Source organism: Lissotriton helveticus, chromosome 5_1 (genome assembly GCF_964261635.1).
Source record: "Lissotriton helveticus chromosome 5_1, aLisHel1.1, whole genome shotgun sequence".
Classification (NCBI taxonomy): Eukaryota; Metazoa; Chordata; class Amphibia; order Caudata; family Salamandridae; genus Lissotriton; species Lissotriton helveticus.
Genome location: NC_136065.1, coordinates 135,725,020 through 135,742,763, shown reverse-complemented (window position 1 = coordinate 135,742,763; position 17,744 = coordinate 135,725,020). Strand labels below are relative to the sequence as shown.

The window sequence follows — 17,744 nt, the reverse complement described above, 5'->3', positions numbered from 1 at the left end:
CAATAACCTCTAAAGTGCGTCGACATGAGTCATGTTTCGGAGTACAGAACTCCTTCTTCAGGACGGGATTTGCACAAGTTTATCCCACCTTACTCACAAGAATTTTTTTTATATTAAAGTGTATTATACAAAAATTAGTGCAGCGCTTAGGCGAAGAGGGCAGATCGTCTCCTGTAAAATCATTGCTGAACTCAGCATGATGAAACCCCCAACAAAGCGCAAAAGCTCATGAGGCAATGTCACCTAACATAGAAAGTCTTCACTAAAACGCCAATGGGGCGATAAGACTACGTGTTCGAATTACTAATTAGGAACATACACACTTATAGTTCACTAATTATTACACAATGTGCGTCACCCATAGAGCTACTCACAAACCTACTCACTCACCCATAAAGTCAATTACACAGCCACTTATTCACCTATACAGTTATACACACACCTACTCACTTATTCATACAGTTAGTAACACATACTCACTCACCCATACGGCCACACTCAGTCACACATACAGTCACTCATATATTCCCAACCCTCACCTACACTCACCTATACTACCTTTCACATATGCAGTTACTCACCCATATACCACTGACACATCCATTCACTCACCGTCCTCACCCTTCCACAAGCAGTGCTCCAGGAGGCACGTTTGCTAGGTGGTGGAGAAAGGGTGCGTGGCCTCCGACCACCTCTCAGCAATTCTACTGTGTGGGGCATACTGAAGTTAACAGGAGGTCTTCTTGGCCACTAAGGACCCTCATCAGCCAAGGGGACTTCATCCCCCAACCTGGAGCATGCCAGGCGGTGCGTTTGCAGGGTAGTGGAGAAAGAGGGCGGGGCCTCTGGCAGGTTGGCGGTGCAGCTTTCTTACTTTTTTTTTATGAAGGGGGCCATGTGGCCCCCCCTTCTCTGGACCATTTTGGGACCCCATCTCCTGGGGCCTGACCCATTTTTTATTTTCTTAATAAAATAAAACCGGAGGGGGGGCGCTCGGCACATCTCCCGGGCTTATTTCAGCCCCAGGGATCCCATCCCCTGGGGCATGGCATTTATTATTTACTTTTAATAGTCAAAGGGAGGGGGCCAAGTGGCCCCCCTCCAGGGCCTTTCTTGGCCCTGGGGACCCCATCTCCCGCAGCTTGCCCCTTTTATTAAACTTTTTTTAAAAATGTAATAGGAAAGGAACCGCGTGATCCCCTACCGAGGCTGATTTTGGCCCTGGGGACACAAGCACCCAGGGCTAGACCTCTTCATTGGGGACCGCGGGGGAACCTGAAGGCCCTTGTGGTTCCGGCCGACTCCCCACCTCCTGCAAGAACCAGCATTGCTTTTACACCCAGGGAGATGCTAACATGCAGCTCCCTGTGTGTAAAAGCAAAGTGTGCTTCTTTTTAAGCAAGCGAGAGCAAAATGCTCTTACTTGCTCAAAGCTGAGCACACTGTTTGCTATGGCATTAGCAGTGCCGCCATGCCATAGCAAACTGCAATGTCCCGGGGGTGGGCACCCCAGGACATTGCTGGAGCCAACCCTGGGGAACTCCACCCCCCAGGGCCATGTAGGGCTCCTGGAGGGGGGCCAGGTAGCCCCACTCCCCCTATTTAAATTTCCCCATGAAGGTGGTAAGCCCTGGGGCTGCAAGGGGGGACAGGAGCCCCCACGCATTGGTTTTTATTATAGCCCCGGGGAGGTGGTGGTACCCAGGGCCAAGCGGGTCCGCGAGGCCCTCCATATTGTTTTAAATAGCCCTGTTGAAGGTGGTGGTCCCTGGAGTAGTGGGGGCTTCGAGGCTCCCCAACATAATTGGAAATAGCACCTGGGAAGTGGCGGTCCCCAGGGATGTGGGCAGATCACGTGGACCCGCCCGCATCGAATAATGAAAAGTGCCCCAGGGAGGTGGCGGTCCCCTGGGCTTTGATAAGCCCTGCCCTCCTCCGCCTATATTTATTACATGCCTCTGGACGTTGCCCACCCGGGGGTTATTTAAAAGCAAGCATGGGAGCCCATGCTTGCTTTTTTATTTTTTGCCGCTAATTCGCAAATATTGCGATTTCACAGCAATTGCTTTTTTTTATTAAAAAAATGCTTTTATGCCATGGCGGGGTCACAGGAGGGCCCCAAGACCATGACTTGGGAATCAGAGTATTCCTACCCTGGCCTCTTTTCTTTATTTTCACTTATTTGTTGGGGGATTCAGTGAAGCCCAGTCCCAAGATGGCTGCCAGCACTTCCTGGTTGAAGTGTTGGCTGCCAATCAGAGCAGTGCATTTCCCTGCACAAACTCGTCTTTATTCGCGAAGGCTTCGCAACCAGAAATATCACTGTAATTTTCAACTTACATTTCTCAACAACTGATGAACGGATATACACCAAATAAGCAAAAGGCACTTCCTTGAAACAACATCTACCTCCTTGCCAAATTCGGTGTAAGTCCGTTCAGCAGTTAGGGCTGTAGCAGTAGCTTCCTATGGGAATTAACATTACAAATGCACCCTATTTTGCGCCCCAATATCTTGGTTCCCACTACACAGATCACCCCCAAACTTTCCATGACACACAGAACCTACCTGGACACTTTTTTCAGGGAATTTCATGAAGATTGGTCAAACAACACCAAAGCTATAGCCAAGTCAAAAATTACTTTTCCTATGGATACCTATCTATGACTACCTATATGTATAGTCAGTGGATCGACAGAAGAATATCTCCTGCTCTTACTGAAACTTTTAACCATCTATTTTCAGCAGAAATCCACCCTGATAGGAAGTTTAATGGCATGTTCTCTTTGCATCAGAACTGACAGACCATAACTAACCCTGGGCGGAGCTGGCGGAGTGCAACTATGTGGAGGTCCACGGAGTTGGGGAAACACTCCGTGGAACTCTGCTCCGCCACCCGCCTCCACCCTCCTTAATAAAATATAATTTACAACATAATTTAAAGGAATAAAAAATTACTTACCTGTATTGTGGCGTCCCCGGGCTGCCCTCCTCCTTTTCGCCGTACATCTGGCATGAACTGCGCATGCACGCGTGTGCATGCACATTTCTCACAAAGAAATGCGCATGAGCGTGCATACGCAGTTCATGCAAGATGTACGGCGAAAAGGAGGAAGGCAGCCCGGGGACGCCGCAATACAGGTAAGTGATTTTGTATTCCTTTAAATTATGTTGTAACTAATATTTTATTAAGGGGGTGGAGGCGGGAAGCCAATTTAGAGGTGGGGGGCTGGCTAACTCCGCTCCGCTGCGGAGTCAGAGTTTTCTCCCTTCTCCGCATTTCCAGCGGAGTGCGGAGTAGGGAAATCTCTGCACACCCCGCTAGCGGAGCGGAGTTCTCCGCCCGCGCCTAACCATAACCTGCCATGTGGCGGTGTAACAATGCACATGGCACCACACGCAAACACTGAAACACTGCATGAGGCACCGCACGCCGACACTGAAACACAGCAAGAAGCACCAGGAGCAGACACTGAAACACTGCATGAGTCACCACGTGCAGACAGAAAACACTGCACAGGGCACCACACACACACACTGTATGAGGCAACATGAGCAGACCCGAAACACTGCAAGAGGAACCACGTGCAACGCACACACTACCAAATACAGGAGGCCAGGCACGGCCCGTGCAGGGCGTTATACCGGGGCGGTGATGTCAGGCGGGGGAGGGTCATGGTGGGGTGGTTGTATAATGCGGGCTATGGACCATTACAGGTAAGTACCAAAAAAAAAAAACGCATTTCGTTGCCTGCACTGCATTGCCAAATGTGATGCAGCGCGGGCAACAAAATGAGTTTTTTTTTTTCCCGGTACTTACCTGTAATGGTCCATATCCCGCATTTTACAACCCCCCACCATGACCCTCCCCCGCCTGACGTCACCGCCCCGATATAACACCCTGCACGGGCCGTGCCTGCAGGAGGCACCACAGGCTGACACTGAACCACTAGAGTTCTGCTGCAAGCCTTCTGCTAAATGTCACTTGCTGTTAGACTGGGTACCTACGTATGCAAACCACACTAGAAGTGTACATGCAGGTCCACCATCCCAGTCATCATCCTGGTGCTGTGAAACAGTTGGCTAGATTACAATAAGGGCCTGTTTTTTATGCACACTGTTATTACGTTGAAAGGCCTGAACAGGTAGAAGCCATATAAATAAAATCCGCCACCCCTTCTTGACCCATATCCTGAATGCTACTGAGTGACAGGGCAAAATGACAGAGACGTGATCACTACAGGCCTTAGTAGTCATTCTTTGCTTCTGCCTTGCTTCTTTCTGTCACATTGTATTTCCTACTCGTCCCCTTGCTTTACTCCTTTATTTGTTCACCTTTCTAACTTTCAACCAATCTGTGCTACAATTTTTATTTATACATTTCATTCTCTGTTTCTTTATTTTGTTCTTTGTTTCCATTTTCTTCATAGGATTCCTTCCATATTTCCATTTTGTTCCCTTTACTTATTTCTTAGCTTCTTTCCTTAGTACGGCCTTTCCTTCTTCCATCTTTCTCACACCCATCTTTCCTCAGTTCTTTTTTGTTTCTATCTCTTTGCAGATTTTTCCTCTTTCTTTACGTTTCCTTTTGTTTTCTCTTCTTCTTTCGTTTCATCTCTTCTCTTTTTCTTTCTCTCACACTTTCTCTTCATTTGCTCCTCCCACTCCGGTTTTACCGTCTAACTTACATTATTTCTCCTGCATTCTCTTGCTCCGTTACTTTGTTTGGTCACTGTGTTTGGCTTGTTTGGAACACCTATGCCCGCAAGAAATCAAATCTGTCATTCACTGCTCTTGCATAGTTCATATGATCGTCCAATTTCCACTAAAAGACAAAGGAAATTGTTTCAATTGATGTTACAGAATGTCAATGGGACAGAGGAAAACCCCTTTGTGTGCAGCTGCTAACGAGGGTGACTCTTGTTTTCCTCTCTTTCCTGATCATTTTATCAGGGTCCACTTGAAATGTGGGGGCCCTGGGCAACTGCCTTCTTTACCCATCTTTAAAACATCGATGCCGTCCAAATGTCCACCCATCCGCTATGCATTGCACATTGTGCTGCGTGGAGATGTTATATTATGTTAATTTATTTTTTAAAGCACAGCGATTACCTAGAGGTGTCTTGGTGCTAGCATGTTACATACCTACTAACTTTGTCAGCATCAGCAGCAACCCTTGATATAGGTTATTAATTTGTTTCTTTCATAGGTACTTGTTATTTTTTTGTTTATGTATTTTATTTGTTTGTGATTTATGAAGAGCTTGTCAGACCATTTAAGACGCCAGAGAATTAGGCAAGCACATGTGAAAGGGTTTATCAAAAGTGTCTAAAACTATTCTTTGATGCCCACAACCTTATGGCCTTCATGACACATTCAGCTTCGGATCAGGGGTGTCCACTGATGGTTCGACAAAGGCCGGTCCAGAGATCCATTTTCAGCCTCTGCACATGGAATATAAGCCATAGATTTATCTGGCACGGATCCTGCCTCATATTACACCTTTGATTTAGATGGAGATTAAGCATGGGCGAATTTTGCGAATTCGCGAATTTGCGGATTTGCGAATTCGCGATCTGCAAAATTCGCGAATTTGTGCAAATTTGTGGATTTTTATATTTTTGCGCGTTCGCGGGGCGCTTTGCGTGTTCGCGGGGCGTTTTGGCATGTTCGCGGGGCGCTTTGCGTGTTCGCGTTTTTTTTTTTTGGGCGAGACCATGATGCGCCCTCTGGTTCATCACTGCCACCCTCTCGTTTTTTATGCCCTTCTGCCCTCTGTACCACTCGTTTTTGTGCCTTTCTGCCCTCTGCCCCACTCGTGTTTGTGCCCTTTTGCCCTCTGCCCCACTCGTTTTTGTGGTCTTCTGCCCTCTGCCCAACTCGTTTTTGTGGTCTTCTGCCCTCTGCCCCACTCGTTTCTGCCCTCTGTCCCACTCGTTTTTGTGCTCTTCTGCCCTCTGCCCAACTCGTTTTTGTGGTCTTCTGCCCTCTGCCCCACTCGTTTCTGCCCTCTGTCCCACTCGTTTTTGTGCTCTTCTGCCCTCTGCCCCACTCGTTTCTGCCCTCTGTCCCACTCGTTTTTGTGCTCTTCTGCCCTCTGTCCAACTCGTTTTTGTGGTCTTCTGCCCTCTGCCCCACTCGTTTCTGCCCTCTGCCCAACTCGTTTTTGTGGTCTTCAGCCCTCTGCCCCACTCGGGGGGGGGGGGTTCTGTGCGAGTTCAAGTGCCTCTTGTGTTTCAGCACGAGGATTGCGCTCGTGAAAGTCAAGGATACAAAGGCCTCTATCCAGCATCACAGCTGATTTTCGACGGTAGATTTGGGAAGAAGGCACACCTGCCCAGCCTCGACGACGCTCACGATTGTTTTTGGTCTGATGAATGAGTCACTGAATTTGAGCTTCAACTAGTTCCAGCAACCATGTGTGTGTTACTATGCAATCGCACCGATGTGCACAGGGGTCCCTTGAGTGAGCTGTCCATCATCCTGTAACTATTTTAGGATGGCGCCGGCAAGCTGCCAGCGCCATCCTAAAATAGTTACTAAATTAGCTTCAACAGGAATCACAAATAGATCAAATAAACACCTGCTTTATTTTATCTATTAGTGCTTCCTGTTGAAGCTAACTTAGTAACTATTTTAGGATGGCGCTGGCAGCTTGCCGGCGCCATCCTAAAATAGTTACAACAACTTCAAGCTTGAAGGCTTGAACTTTTGCCCCCCAGATCCGCCGCTCGCGGATTTGCGGATTTTCTGTAAATTCGCGGGAGTTCGCGGATTGCGAATTTACCGAAAATCCGCAAAATCACAAGCGGAACGGATTTTGTGCTCATGCTTAATGGAGATACTCAGAAAAATAAATGTATCTTCAATCACGCAAAAGAAAGACTCCTGCGATGAAATTCTGATAGTCTCTAAATTTTAAGCTATGCATTTAGTCCCTGGAAAATATGTTGTCATCCTGCACTACATTTCTGGTTTTTTTCCCTCTGATCAATGCTACCGCACCTGGGGGCAGTGGGTATCAATATCTTCTTTCTTTGCGACTTTATGTTTGCAGGAATCGCTTCCCCTGGTGCTTTGTCTGATTATTGTGTCCCTTTTCAATGTTGTCGAATGAAGAAAACGGATAGAGAGGGGATTTAGGTTTGAAGCTGAGAGGCACAGGAAGGCCACCTGCTGAAATGGAGCAGCTTGTTGTGGTGATGTGAACACAATTCAATACACTCCTTGTCAGTACCAGTGCGAACAACAAAAAAGATTAATGGCCTTTATTACGTCAACAATATGGAGGCCTATCTTAGGTGTCATGCAGCACAAGTGCTTAAATAATAATAGTAATAGTAATTTCAGTTGCCCAAAATTGTTCTTGGGAGCCCACCGCTGGTGCTACCACATGCCTGGTCTGCTGAACACCAAGCTTGTCTTGTTTTAATTCCACGTCTTGCCTCTTTCTTACACCACCGTACTTCCTGTGACTTTTTCTCACTATTGCAGGTTTGTTTTAATCACTGCTTTCATGCTTTTCCACTGTTTTCCAACTTTTAAATGCTTCCTTTTCTGCCTTTCTCTCTGTTGTTGTGGTCACGCCTGATGGCAAAGACTGAGCCACAATATACAAACGTGACGGCTGTTCCCCACCGACCTGCAAACCCGGGCACAAATTAAGAGCTCAGGAAGGCTACTGAAGACCCAGATTTGAAGGTAGGTAGGTAGCTGCTTCAGTGCGAGAATGGTAGGAGGTCCAGCAAAATTACATTTTGCTATTTGGGTGTTTCCCCTTCTCTAGTAAGAAAAAAAAACACTTATTTGTGGCAATCTAAAGCCATTTTGTGGTCTCTTGTGGTAGCAACATGGGGCAGCTTACTACAGCTCACTACTACCCTCTTTACGAGATGTCCTTTATAATCCCAGGACTTTCCACCCATCAAAATTACCGTCACCAGAGGTCCCAGTTTTTTAAAGGGGGAGATAAAGGGCCACTCATAATGGTGGCAGTATGAAACACCAGCACATGTAGTAATTACATACATTGGGGGCCCGATTCACAGAACTAACTTAAGAAACAATCCTAAACTTACTACCATTTACTCATTTTGCTATCACAGAAGGCACTTACTCATTTTGGTATTCACAGAAAGCACTTACTCATTTTGCTATCACAGAAGGCACTTACTCATTTTGGTATTCACAGAAGGCACTTACTTATCAATGAGCAAGTGATTCTGTGAATACCGAAATGAGTAAGTGCCTTCCCTGAATACCAAAATAGTAGTACGTTTAGGATTTTGTCTTAAGTTAGTTCTGTGAATCGGGCACACGCTTTCTCTAGGGTGGAGGCTGCTAGATGGGGTACCTACAAGTTTATATATCACATTAGTGGGATACAGATGATTAAGACACTTTTCGCGACGGTGTATCCATTGACTTTTGTGACAATAGAGTCTGAACTGTTAAAGGAAGGCAGTAAAACCTTCAGGTGTGAGGGAGGTGGGGTACAGGAAGATGCTGAGCTGGCTGGTCAACACTGTAAATAAGGTGCTCACCAAGAGCACAAGAGAAACAATCAGCTTCGAAGAGAGCATCAAGTAAAGATACAAAATAAAAACCACCAAAACTGTTAAATAAATGGCTATAAAAAGTAAAAATCTTGCTGCACCAGAATGATGTCATTACCTTACATTACACACACACACACACACACACGTGTACATTCCTAAAAAAAGGAGGATGGAAAGGCAATGGGACATACGATTCAGGCAAAGTAGTTGTAAATATTAGTTTGCTACAGGATTAAAAATGTTTATGTCTTCCAGGAATTCAAAAAGGGATTCCTGGCAGGCATAACTATATTTACTAGACAGGGTTTCTCTGCATTAAGTGCGAGAGATCCGCATTACCTCTACGTCTCTCGTCCTCGACCGAGTCATAACTAATGAGGTATATTCCATTGAACGGAAACGCTTTCAGGCTCCACCCACCCTCCCGCCAGGGGTTATAATTACATAGCCAGCAGAAGGCACATCCTGTTTTGTTTCCTGTCGGTGGACTTGACGGGGGCGCTGTGGTATTTGCTGGGCACTTACCTTATTGCTGGACGCCCTTTAGTTTCTTCCTTTGCTGGGCTCTGGGGTGCTTTTGGGCCTTGGAGAGAGCAGCTGGAGTCAGGAAGCATGGCCTACTGGACTCCGTATGTGATACCGGTCACCTGACTTGCTGGGCTTATCAGGCCCCGTTTGTATTCGGCTTCTTCTCATTTCATTTCTTGGTGGTTGTTTGTCCACAGATCCCTGCTGACACTCTGGGAAGTCTGTATAACTGACCGCATTAGTGACGTGGTACGGTTTTATATTCCTCCCGCTGTTTTTCAGAAAAGGGAGTGATTTCATGCATGTTCCCCTTACACTCTGCTGTGGCTGGGAGTGGTGGGGATTGAGACCCGCTGCTACTGTGTGATGGGTGGTTTTGGCTCCCGCTGCTCTTTACGGCAGTGAGATCCGTGTTCCTTCTGTGATACAGTTCAGGGCCTGTCATTACGCTTGCTGGAACTGGTGTAGACTGCATCTACACATTCATTTGCATATAAGGTGGGAAAACTTTAAATATTGTTGCTACTGACTCGGTTGCTGTTTGGCATTATGGGAAACGTCATCCGATTCGCAGGCATGTTTCTCCTGTGTCTTCTCCATCCTCTTCAGGGGACAGTGTGGATTCCGCCCCTCCTGTGAAGCAGGCCTGGCTGGATGATGACGCTTGTTTGAAAAGGCTGATTTTGGAGACTATGTCTGATTTCAAGTCCTCCAAGAAGTCTGATGGTGTACGTTCTGATGGGGGTCATGACCTCTACTCTGATATTTACATATCTGTGTCTTCTGATGGTTCCTTATGGGTGTAATGGACCTTAAGGGGAAATATATTTCCAAGGGTATGTTGCCCGACATTCTGTCCCATGTCAGTGAAAATTTGGGTTTCCCAGATGAGGAGGTTGCCAGCACTTCCAGAGATGCAGTGTTGCCACTGTGTCAGAGCAGGCAACTAAGATTCTACCTACTCATCCTTTTGTGATGGAAGTCCTCTTGAAGGAGTGGAAGGATCTTGATCACATTAGGATGCCTCGCTTCCTGTCAAAACTCTACCCCTTGCAGGACATGGAGGATACCATTTCTGAGAAGGTTGATTCAATTGTGGCCAGTTTGGTGAGACATCCTTCCATGGCTGATGATAATGTCCTCAGAGATGGTGTGGATAAGAAGATTAACTCTTCTTTGAAGAAGGCCTACGCTGCATCACATCTCGCCATCCGGTCTGGGGTTGTATGGGGCTTATGTCGTTCACTCTTTGTTGTCCAACTTTGAGACCTTATTTGCCACCATGCAGGAAGGTAGCAGTTGTCCTGACTTGTTAGAATCCATGGAACGTCAGGCTGAGTTCCTGTCAGACATTGCCTTTGACTCTGTGTGTGCTTCAGCCATGTCATGTGGTGCGTCCATTGCTGCCAAGTGGAACTAATTGCTAAGGGATGGAACACTGATCCATTGCTTTGCTTTTACCGTTCACTGGTCCTCTGCTTTTTGGGAAAGTCCTTGAAGAGAAACAGCACAAGGTTTTCAAAGAACAGATTAATTCCTTGTCCTTCCAGCATCAGCCGCATTGTAAGGAATCGTTCTATGCAAATGCTAAATCTTTCTGTCAGCCTTTTCCGTCTGCAAAAGTCTATGCTCCGGAACTAAAAGAGCGCTGGGAAGGGGTTCCAATGATGGTGTCAGTAGAAACCCCCTCCTGAGGCGGGACCTGATAATCAGCTTTCCTGACTATGCTGACTCCCAGATCATTTCATCTGGAGTACTGCCAGAGGTTGGTAGGAGGTTGAGCCTTTTCCGGGCAGATTGGCGGCTCTCAATGTCCAACCAGTGAATCCTTCATGTTCTGAAGCGGGGTTACCGGATCGAATTGTGGTCCCCTACACGCCAGGCTCTGTTGGATGGAGTTCAGTCTCTGTTTCTGAAGAAGGCGATTGTGCCTGTTCTCCAGTCAGAATGGGGTCAGGGGACTTATTCTGTCATCTTTCTTGTTCTGAAGGTAATGGGGGGCTTTCGGATTTTGAGAAATCTCCGGCCTTTAAACAAGTTTGTCCAGAAGATCCATTCAAGATAGAGACCCTGCAGCGTGTGATTACATTGATTCATGCTGGTTGGGTAATGTCTACCCTGGATCGTCACAATGCATACCTTCATGTGCCGGTGTCTCAGGAGTGTCAGCAGTTTCTGAGGTTTTGCCTGAAAGGTCAGCATTGGCCATTCTGTGTCCTACTGTTTGGCCTGCGGTCCTCTCCCAAAGTCTTATCCAAAGTGGTAGCCCCTCAATTGGCCCATATTCACCTCCTGGGAGTGTCTGTGTTTCCCTACCTGGATGATTGACTTCTGCAGGCCCCTTTGTCCTTGGTAATGTCTCAACATCTGACTATTACCATTCGTATGCTAGAAAGCAATGGGTTTCTCCTGAACTTTGCGAAGTGCCATCTTCTTTCTGCCACCTGGAGATCCTTCATTGGAGTGTACTTCGATTCTGTTCTGGGCAAGGTGATCCTTCCTCCATTCTGGATTCTGCGTCAGCAGTCGCTGTTGAGGAAGCTTTTGTCTTGGTCTTCAGCGCCCCTGCTTCAATGGCTGGAAGTTCAGGGTCACATGGCTGCAACAGTGTTTACAGTTCCATGGGCCAGATTGCATCTTCGTCCGTTGCTGTGGCATCTTCACCACTGGCATTTCCCCGTACAGTACTTCTCCGTGCCTGTTTCTGTGTGTCTGGAGAATGTTACTGCTCTACAGTGGTGGATGCATTCTGCCAGTCTCTCCAGACTGTTCAGTCTTATTGGCAGGGCTCGGAGTCCCGCCGGTCCTCCAACTGGAAGGAACTGTCTGCTGTGGAGCGAGCTCTCTTGTTCTTTCAGGGTCATCCACTGGATTGCAATGTTCTGGTGGGGTCCGACAACACTGTGACTGTGGCTTACATCAATCATCAGGGCAGTACTCACAGTCCTTCCTTAAATCTGGTGGGCTGTGCGATTGTGAGTTGGGTGGAGCTTCATCTTCTAACCATTTCTGCTCAGCACATCCGGGGTTTGGACAATGTTGTGGCACAGATTTCCATCATCCCTGACTTTGTGCCTGTCTCCCAGGATAGTCCGGTTAATCTGCTGGAGGTTTGGGACTCCTGTGATGGATTTATTTGCTTCCACGGCCAATTCTATGCTTCCCCGCTTTTGTTCCTGGACTCCAGAACAGGGAAGTTTGGGGGGTGGAGACCTTGTCTCTCCAGTGGCCCCCTTGGTTACTGTATGCCTTTCCTCCTTTTCCTCTCATCCCTGCATTTCTACTGAAAGTTCAGAGGGTGGGGGCACAGGTGGTGGCTGTATTACCTCACTGGCCCTGGAGGTCTTGGTTCCTGTTGTTACTGAGTCTGGCGGTGGTTCCTCCTTGGATCTTGCCTCGCTGCTCATCTCCCCTGACGTTTGCCACTCTTTCTCTCCTGGTCCCTCTCACCTTGGCGGTCTGGAGGTTGAATGGCTGTCTCTAGGGAGCTGGGGTTTGCCTGACCACATTATTACTGTGATGCAGGACCTCCCGTAGGAGGTTAACTTAATCTTCTTATTCTAAGCGTTTGGGCTTCTTTCACCTCTTGGTGATCTGCGCTTGGTTTCTCTTCTACCACTTGCCCTGACGCTAATATTCTGCAATTGTTTTTGGACGGGTTCTAAAAACATTATGCTTTGTCTACGCTGAAGGGCTAGTGGGCTACTATTCGGGCTTTCCAGGATCCAGTTTCCCTGCCCTCTTCGGATAGGTTGTTGGTGTCTCAGTTGTTCCAGAGTTTCTCTCTCTCCTCTCCTGCTGTTCGTTCTTCTGTGGACGACTCTTTGATCATCTGTATAGATCCTGGTTTTCTGACTAAAATACGTTCTAAGTTTTATTCTTCTCAGGAGTTGATCCTGCCTTCTTTCTACCCTTCTCCTTCTTCTGCTGATCAGTTGTTGCACACTCTTGATGTTAAGCACACTTTGACCGTGTATGTGGACCGATTGGTAGTTTTTCGCTCTTCTGACTCCCTGTTTGTGACGTTTGGGCAGGCTGGTCGTGAGAAGGCTTCTCTTCCTGCCTTACACTGGGTCATTGGATCAAGTCTGTCTTTTCTTTGCATTATCAGGGCTCTGATTTGCCTTGTCCTTCTGGGGTACAGGCCCGGTCTATGAGGGGTGTCTCAGCTTTGTGGGCAGCCTTTCATGGGGTGCCTCTGGATGAGATCTTTTGTGCTGGGACTTGGGCTTCTGACTCTACTATTGTGAAGCATTACTGTTTGAACTGTGCCGTGGATGACCGTGTGAATTTTGGTTGTGGTGTTTTACGTGCTGTGGGGCCTGTTGCTCCCACTTGATTCTATTATGCTATTAAACATTTCCCTTTGGTGCACTTCACACCTGTGTGCAGTCTGCTTTTTGCTGGAGTGCCAAAGGCCTTCATGTGTTTGTTGCTTTGGTATGCCTCATTAGTTATGAATGGGTCGAGGACGAGGGATGTAGAGGTAATGCTCTGATTGCTTACTGGTAATCATCATTACTCTTAGTCTTATTAGTCCTCGACCCAGTCATACTTCCCACCCATCCTCCCTGTTTCAGGCCGTTTGTGCTTGGTATGTCAGGAAGTGCTTTCTGCTGGCTATGTAATGATAGCCCCTGGCAGGAGGGTGGGTGGAGCCTAAAAGTGTTTCCAGTTTTGTTTCCTGTCAGTGGAATATACCTCAATAGTTATGACTGGGTCGAGGACGAGTAGGACCAAGAGTAATGAAGATTACCAGTAAGTAATCACAGCAGTAGTGAATCCCATGCATGGCGGGGAAATATGTTTATGTTTGTTTCCAAACTCCTTTCTGACCCCTGTCACTCTAGAAATTGACTTAGATTTACTCCAGCTGAGGACTGACGTAACTGCCATTCCAGGATGGGAAGGAAAACAGATCACACTCAGATTTGCAAGATGTGTGTGGGGGAAACTTTTCTCTATCTGAACATGTTCTTCCATACAGAGTAAAAAGCATGCAATTGTAAAAGGAGGCTCAATTCCCCCTACATTGAGTGCTTTGATATGGAGAACGCCACTCAGTGGGAGTAGGAGCCTTGTGAACAGTCTCATGTTGTTTCCAGAGGTACCTGGACACTTTGTCCAAGTTCGTTTTCCAGGCACACTTCCGGGAATGCGAATAGCACAAAAACGTAAAAATACTCCTTTCTTTATATTTCTGTTGACTGAGCTACTATATGGCTACCTGTTTGTTACTACAGGACGCGAGTTGCTCATGACATTAGAAGCCTGTTCCTATGAAAGAAGCTGTAAAAAAAATTATCAGTGATTTGCAGCCAGGTGAAATTCCTTGCACAATTGAACTAAAAAAATGGATAGCCTTCTGTAAATTCACCTGAGATTACCTGCAGGTGACTGGAAGAGTCCTTTCGGATTTCGCCAGTTAACGTCATGGAAATAAAAGCAGGACAACATCCAGGTGTCTACGAAGACAGCGGTGAGGCTGTTCAGCTGATCGGCCAGCCAGAAATCTGCAAAACCCACCTTGTGGAAAGGTGCGGTGAAGACTTTGCACTGTACGAAAAGAAGCAGTGGAGGTAAATATTGTCAATGAGATACAAGGTGAGCACTATAAACAAATCACCTGCAGGAGGGCAAGCCAGAGATGGTCAATGTTGTGTCAGCTTCCCAACCTAATCTGAATAAGGGATGCCTGTTAGGTAACCAAACACTGTAGGACTTGCCATGTGGGAGGGGCTAATGGACTTGTGGAAGGAGTAAGATGAGTGTAACAAAGGACAATTCTATTTTTTTTTTTTATTAGAACCAGTGATTAGCAGAGGATAATACACATTCAATGAAATACATTCATTATTTACATTTAAATTCGGAAGAAAAGAACAATTAGCAAAAAGTGCAAATAAAACTTCACAATTGCTTTAACCAATTCCACTAGGACAGAGCCCTTTTTTCCATATTGATATAGGGTGCCACAGTTCTTTACCACGTAGTTTTGTTTTGATTCCCCTGGTCGCATATATTGCAGATTCAAAATAAAAAATTGCAAGAAAGCGAGCTAGCCACATTTGGAAGGTAGGAGGAAGACTATCCTTCCAGCGCGCAGACAAGATTAATCTCAATACAGCTGTACCAATAAATAAAAGTTTTTGTTCAGATTTACTTAATTTTAACGAGCTGTCATATCCCAACACATACAAAGTATCGGACTGTGGAAGTTTGTGATGAAAAACATTCTCCCAAAATGTGGCAATCATATTTTTTAATATACGTAGCTCAGGGCAACTGCTAAACAGGTGAATTAACGTCGCTGGGCCTTGTGAGCAACGTGGGCATAGGTCGTTTTCCCTTTTCCCCCATGCAAAAAGTTTGGCAGGGGTAAAATATAAATCATAAATGGTTTTATAAAGTTGTGCCTTTAAATTGCTAGCCATAAATAAATTATTGCTCATTTCGAGTGTTTTATCTATATCGATATCGGGATTGTTTAATTTTACCGTCCATTTAGTTTCTGTTTTCTCGATATCATCGTTAACATTAGTTAGTAGAATATTATATAGCGTTCCTATCCTAGTTTTTGCTAGATAGCAAGCTTCTATTAAATCATTCTTCTGAAGATTAAATAAATCTTTTTTAGCTTTTAATTTTGCATGCAGTTGTGCAAATTTAAGAAAATCCCCTTCTGGGAGACCAAATTTTATTTTAACATCTTGAAATGTAGTTTGTGGGCCATTTATCCAAACTTCGTTTATTGTTTTTATGCCTAGGCTATACCATTTCTTAGCTGTATATTCAAAATCAAGATCAGAAGTAAAGGTCGAATGGTATAAGGGCGTATATCGGTTGAGTTTGCCAATCTGTGTATGTTTAAGTATCTGATTCCAGATCAGCCAGACACTTTTAATGATTTCACCCTTAATTTGCTTATAATGGGCTTTTTCAGTTTTTCTTAATAACATACCATTCGCTTCATGCCCTAGCGTTAGTTCATAGATTTTGGGAATAGTGAGGTTGATAGTGTCCAAGGCTAAGGGTGTTTCTAGAATCATTGGTTTTAGGTGTTTTAAAAAGGCTGCCCAATGGTATAGAATAATATTCGGAGCAGTAAGCCCACCTCTATTGAGCGGAGTGGATAGATAAAGTAGAGATCGTCTGATCTTCCCATTTTGCCAAACAAATTTGGAGGTAAGTTTATTCATTAAATTAATTATCTTAGAATCAATAAATAAAGGGATAGAACGAAAGAGATACAGACATTTCGGTAGTATATTCATCTTTAAATAATTCACTCTGCCTATAATGGAAAGATGCAGACCATTTACCCTATCCAAATCGATCTTAATTTTATCTATTAGTGGGTCAAAATTATTTTAAACTAGTATTTTTATATCGGCGGATAAAATCACACCCAGATATGTCGCAGTTTTTGCTCTTCTTGAGTCTGAGCATATAGTGTTGTCTGTGCACAGTACAATGGTCTTTCCCCTATTCAGAGAATAACCCGAATATTTACCATATTGGAGAGAGAGTAGTTCGATTTCATGTAAGGCTTCGATCGGGTGAGATGTTAATACCGCGATGTCATCAGCATAGGCTAGAACTTTAGTTTCATATTGGTTATATACAATTGGCTTTATGTTATTATTTTCTAATAGTTTTAAGATAAGGGGATTAATATAAAGGGCGAAAAGTAAAGGAGAGCAGGGACAACCTTGTCTTGTGCCTCTTGTTATATTGATAAAATTTGATTCCAATCCTGAAATTGAGACTTTTGCTTTAGGTTGGTGGTACATAGATTTTATACATTTAAGAAATTTGGGGCCGAAATTAAGACGTGTCATGGCAACCCACAAAAAACTCCATGAGACACGGTCAAAGGCTTTCTCAGCGTCAAGCAGGATCATAGACATCTGATCCCCCGTGACCGACATGGCATCGAATAGAGCGATAGCACGGCGAATATGATCCGTTGTCCCGTTACCCGGAACGAAGCCATGCTGCCACGGAGAAACCAGATGCCCGATGACCCTGCTGAGTCTGAGAGCCATCACTTTGGCATATAATTTGGAGTCCGAATTTATCAGTGAAATGGGTCGATACGATGTCAACTGTTCGGGCGATTTTCCCTTCTTGGGAAATACTATAATGCTAGCCTCATCCCAAGAAGGTGGGGGAATGCCATTATACTGTACGCCGAGAAATAAGTCCAGTAATAGAGGGCTTAATAGGGGGCTAAAGATCTTATAAATCTCAATTGGCAATTTATCCGGGCCTGCTGCTTTGCCCGAAGATAAAAGTGATAAAGCTTCTACAACTTCAGCAATAGTAATCTCAGCTTCAAGTGTTTCTCTCATCTCATCATCCAGCAAGTTAGTAGCTGCCGTATTGTTAAGGAAACCAGCCAAAAACATATCAATATCCCTTCTTCAGAATATAGTTTTTGATAATACCGTTGAAATTGGGTAATAATATCTTTAGTTTGAACGTAAGTACGACCACCATCTACAATAGAAGTAATATTATTATGCACATTTTTTTGACGTGTGCGCAGGGCCAGTTGTTTGCCTATTTTTTCACCCGTCTCGTAAACCTTCTTCCTATAAGCTCTATAAGTTTGGGCAGCTTTTTGGCTTAATTCAGTATTAAGCTCAGCTTTCA

At 45.4% G+C, this 17,744-nt stretch overlaps 1 protein-coding gene across 1 annotated transcript in view; it reads right to left on the bottom strand.

The window, feature by feature from the left end:
• Nucleotides 1-17,744, bottom strand: part of LOC144752416 (solute carrier family 53 member 1-like) — a 467,914-nt gene that overhangs the window by 81,869 nt on the left and 368,301 nt on the right. The window contains exon 11 of the mRNA XM_078640349.1: nt 14,474-14,642. Coding sequence (XP_078496475.1) covers nt 14,474-14,642 — 169 coding nt within the window. The remainder of the gene's footprint in view (nt 1-14,473; nt 14,643-17,744) is intronic.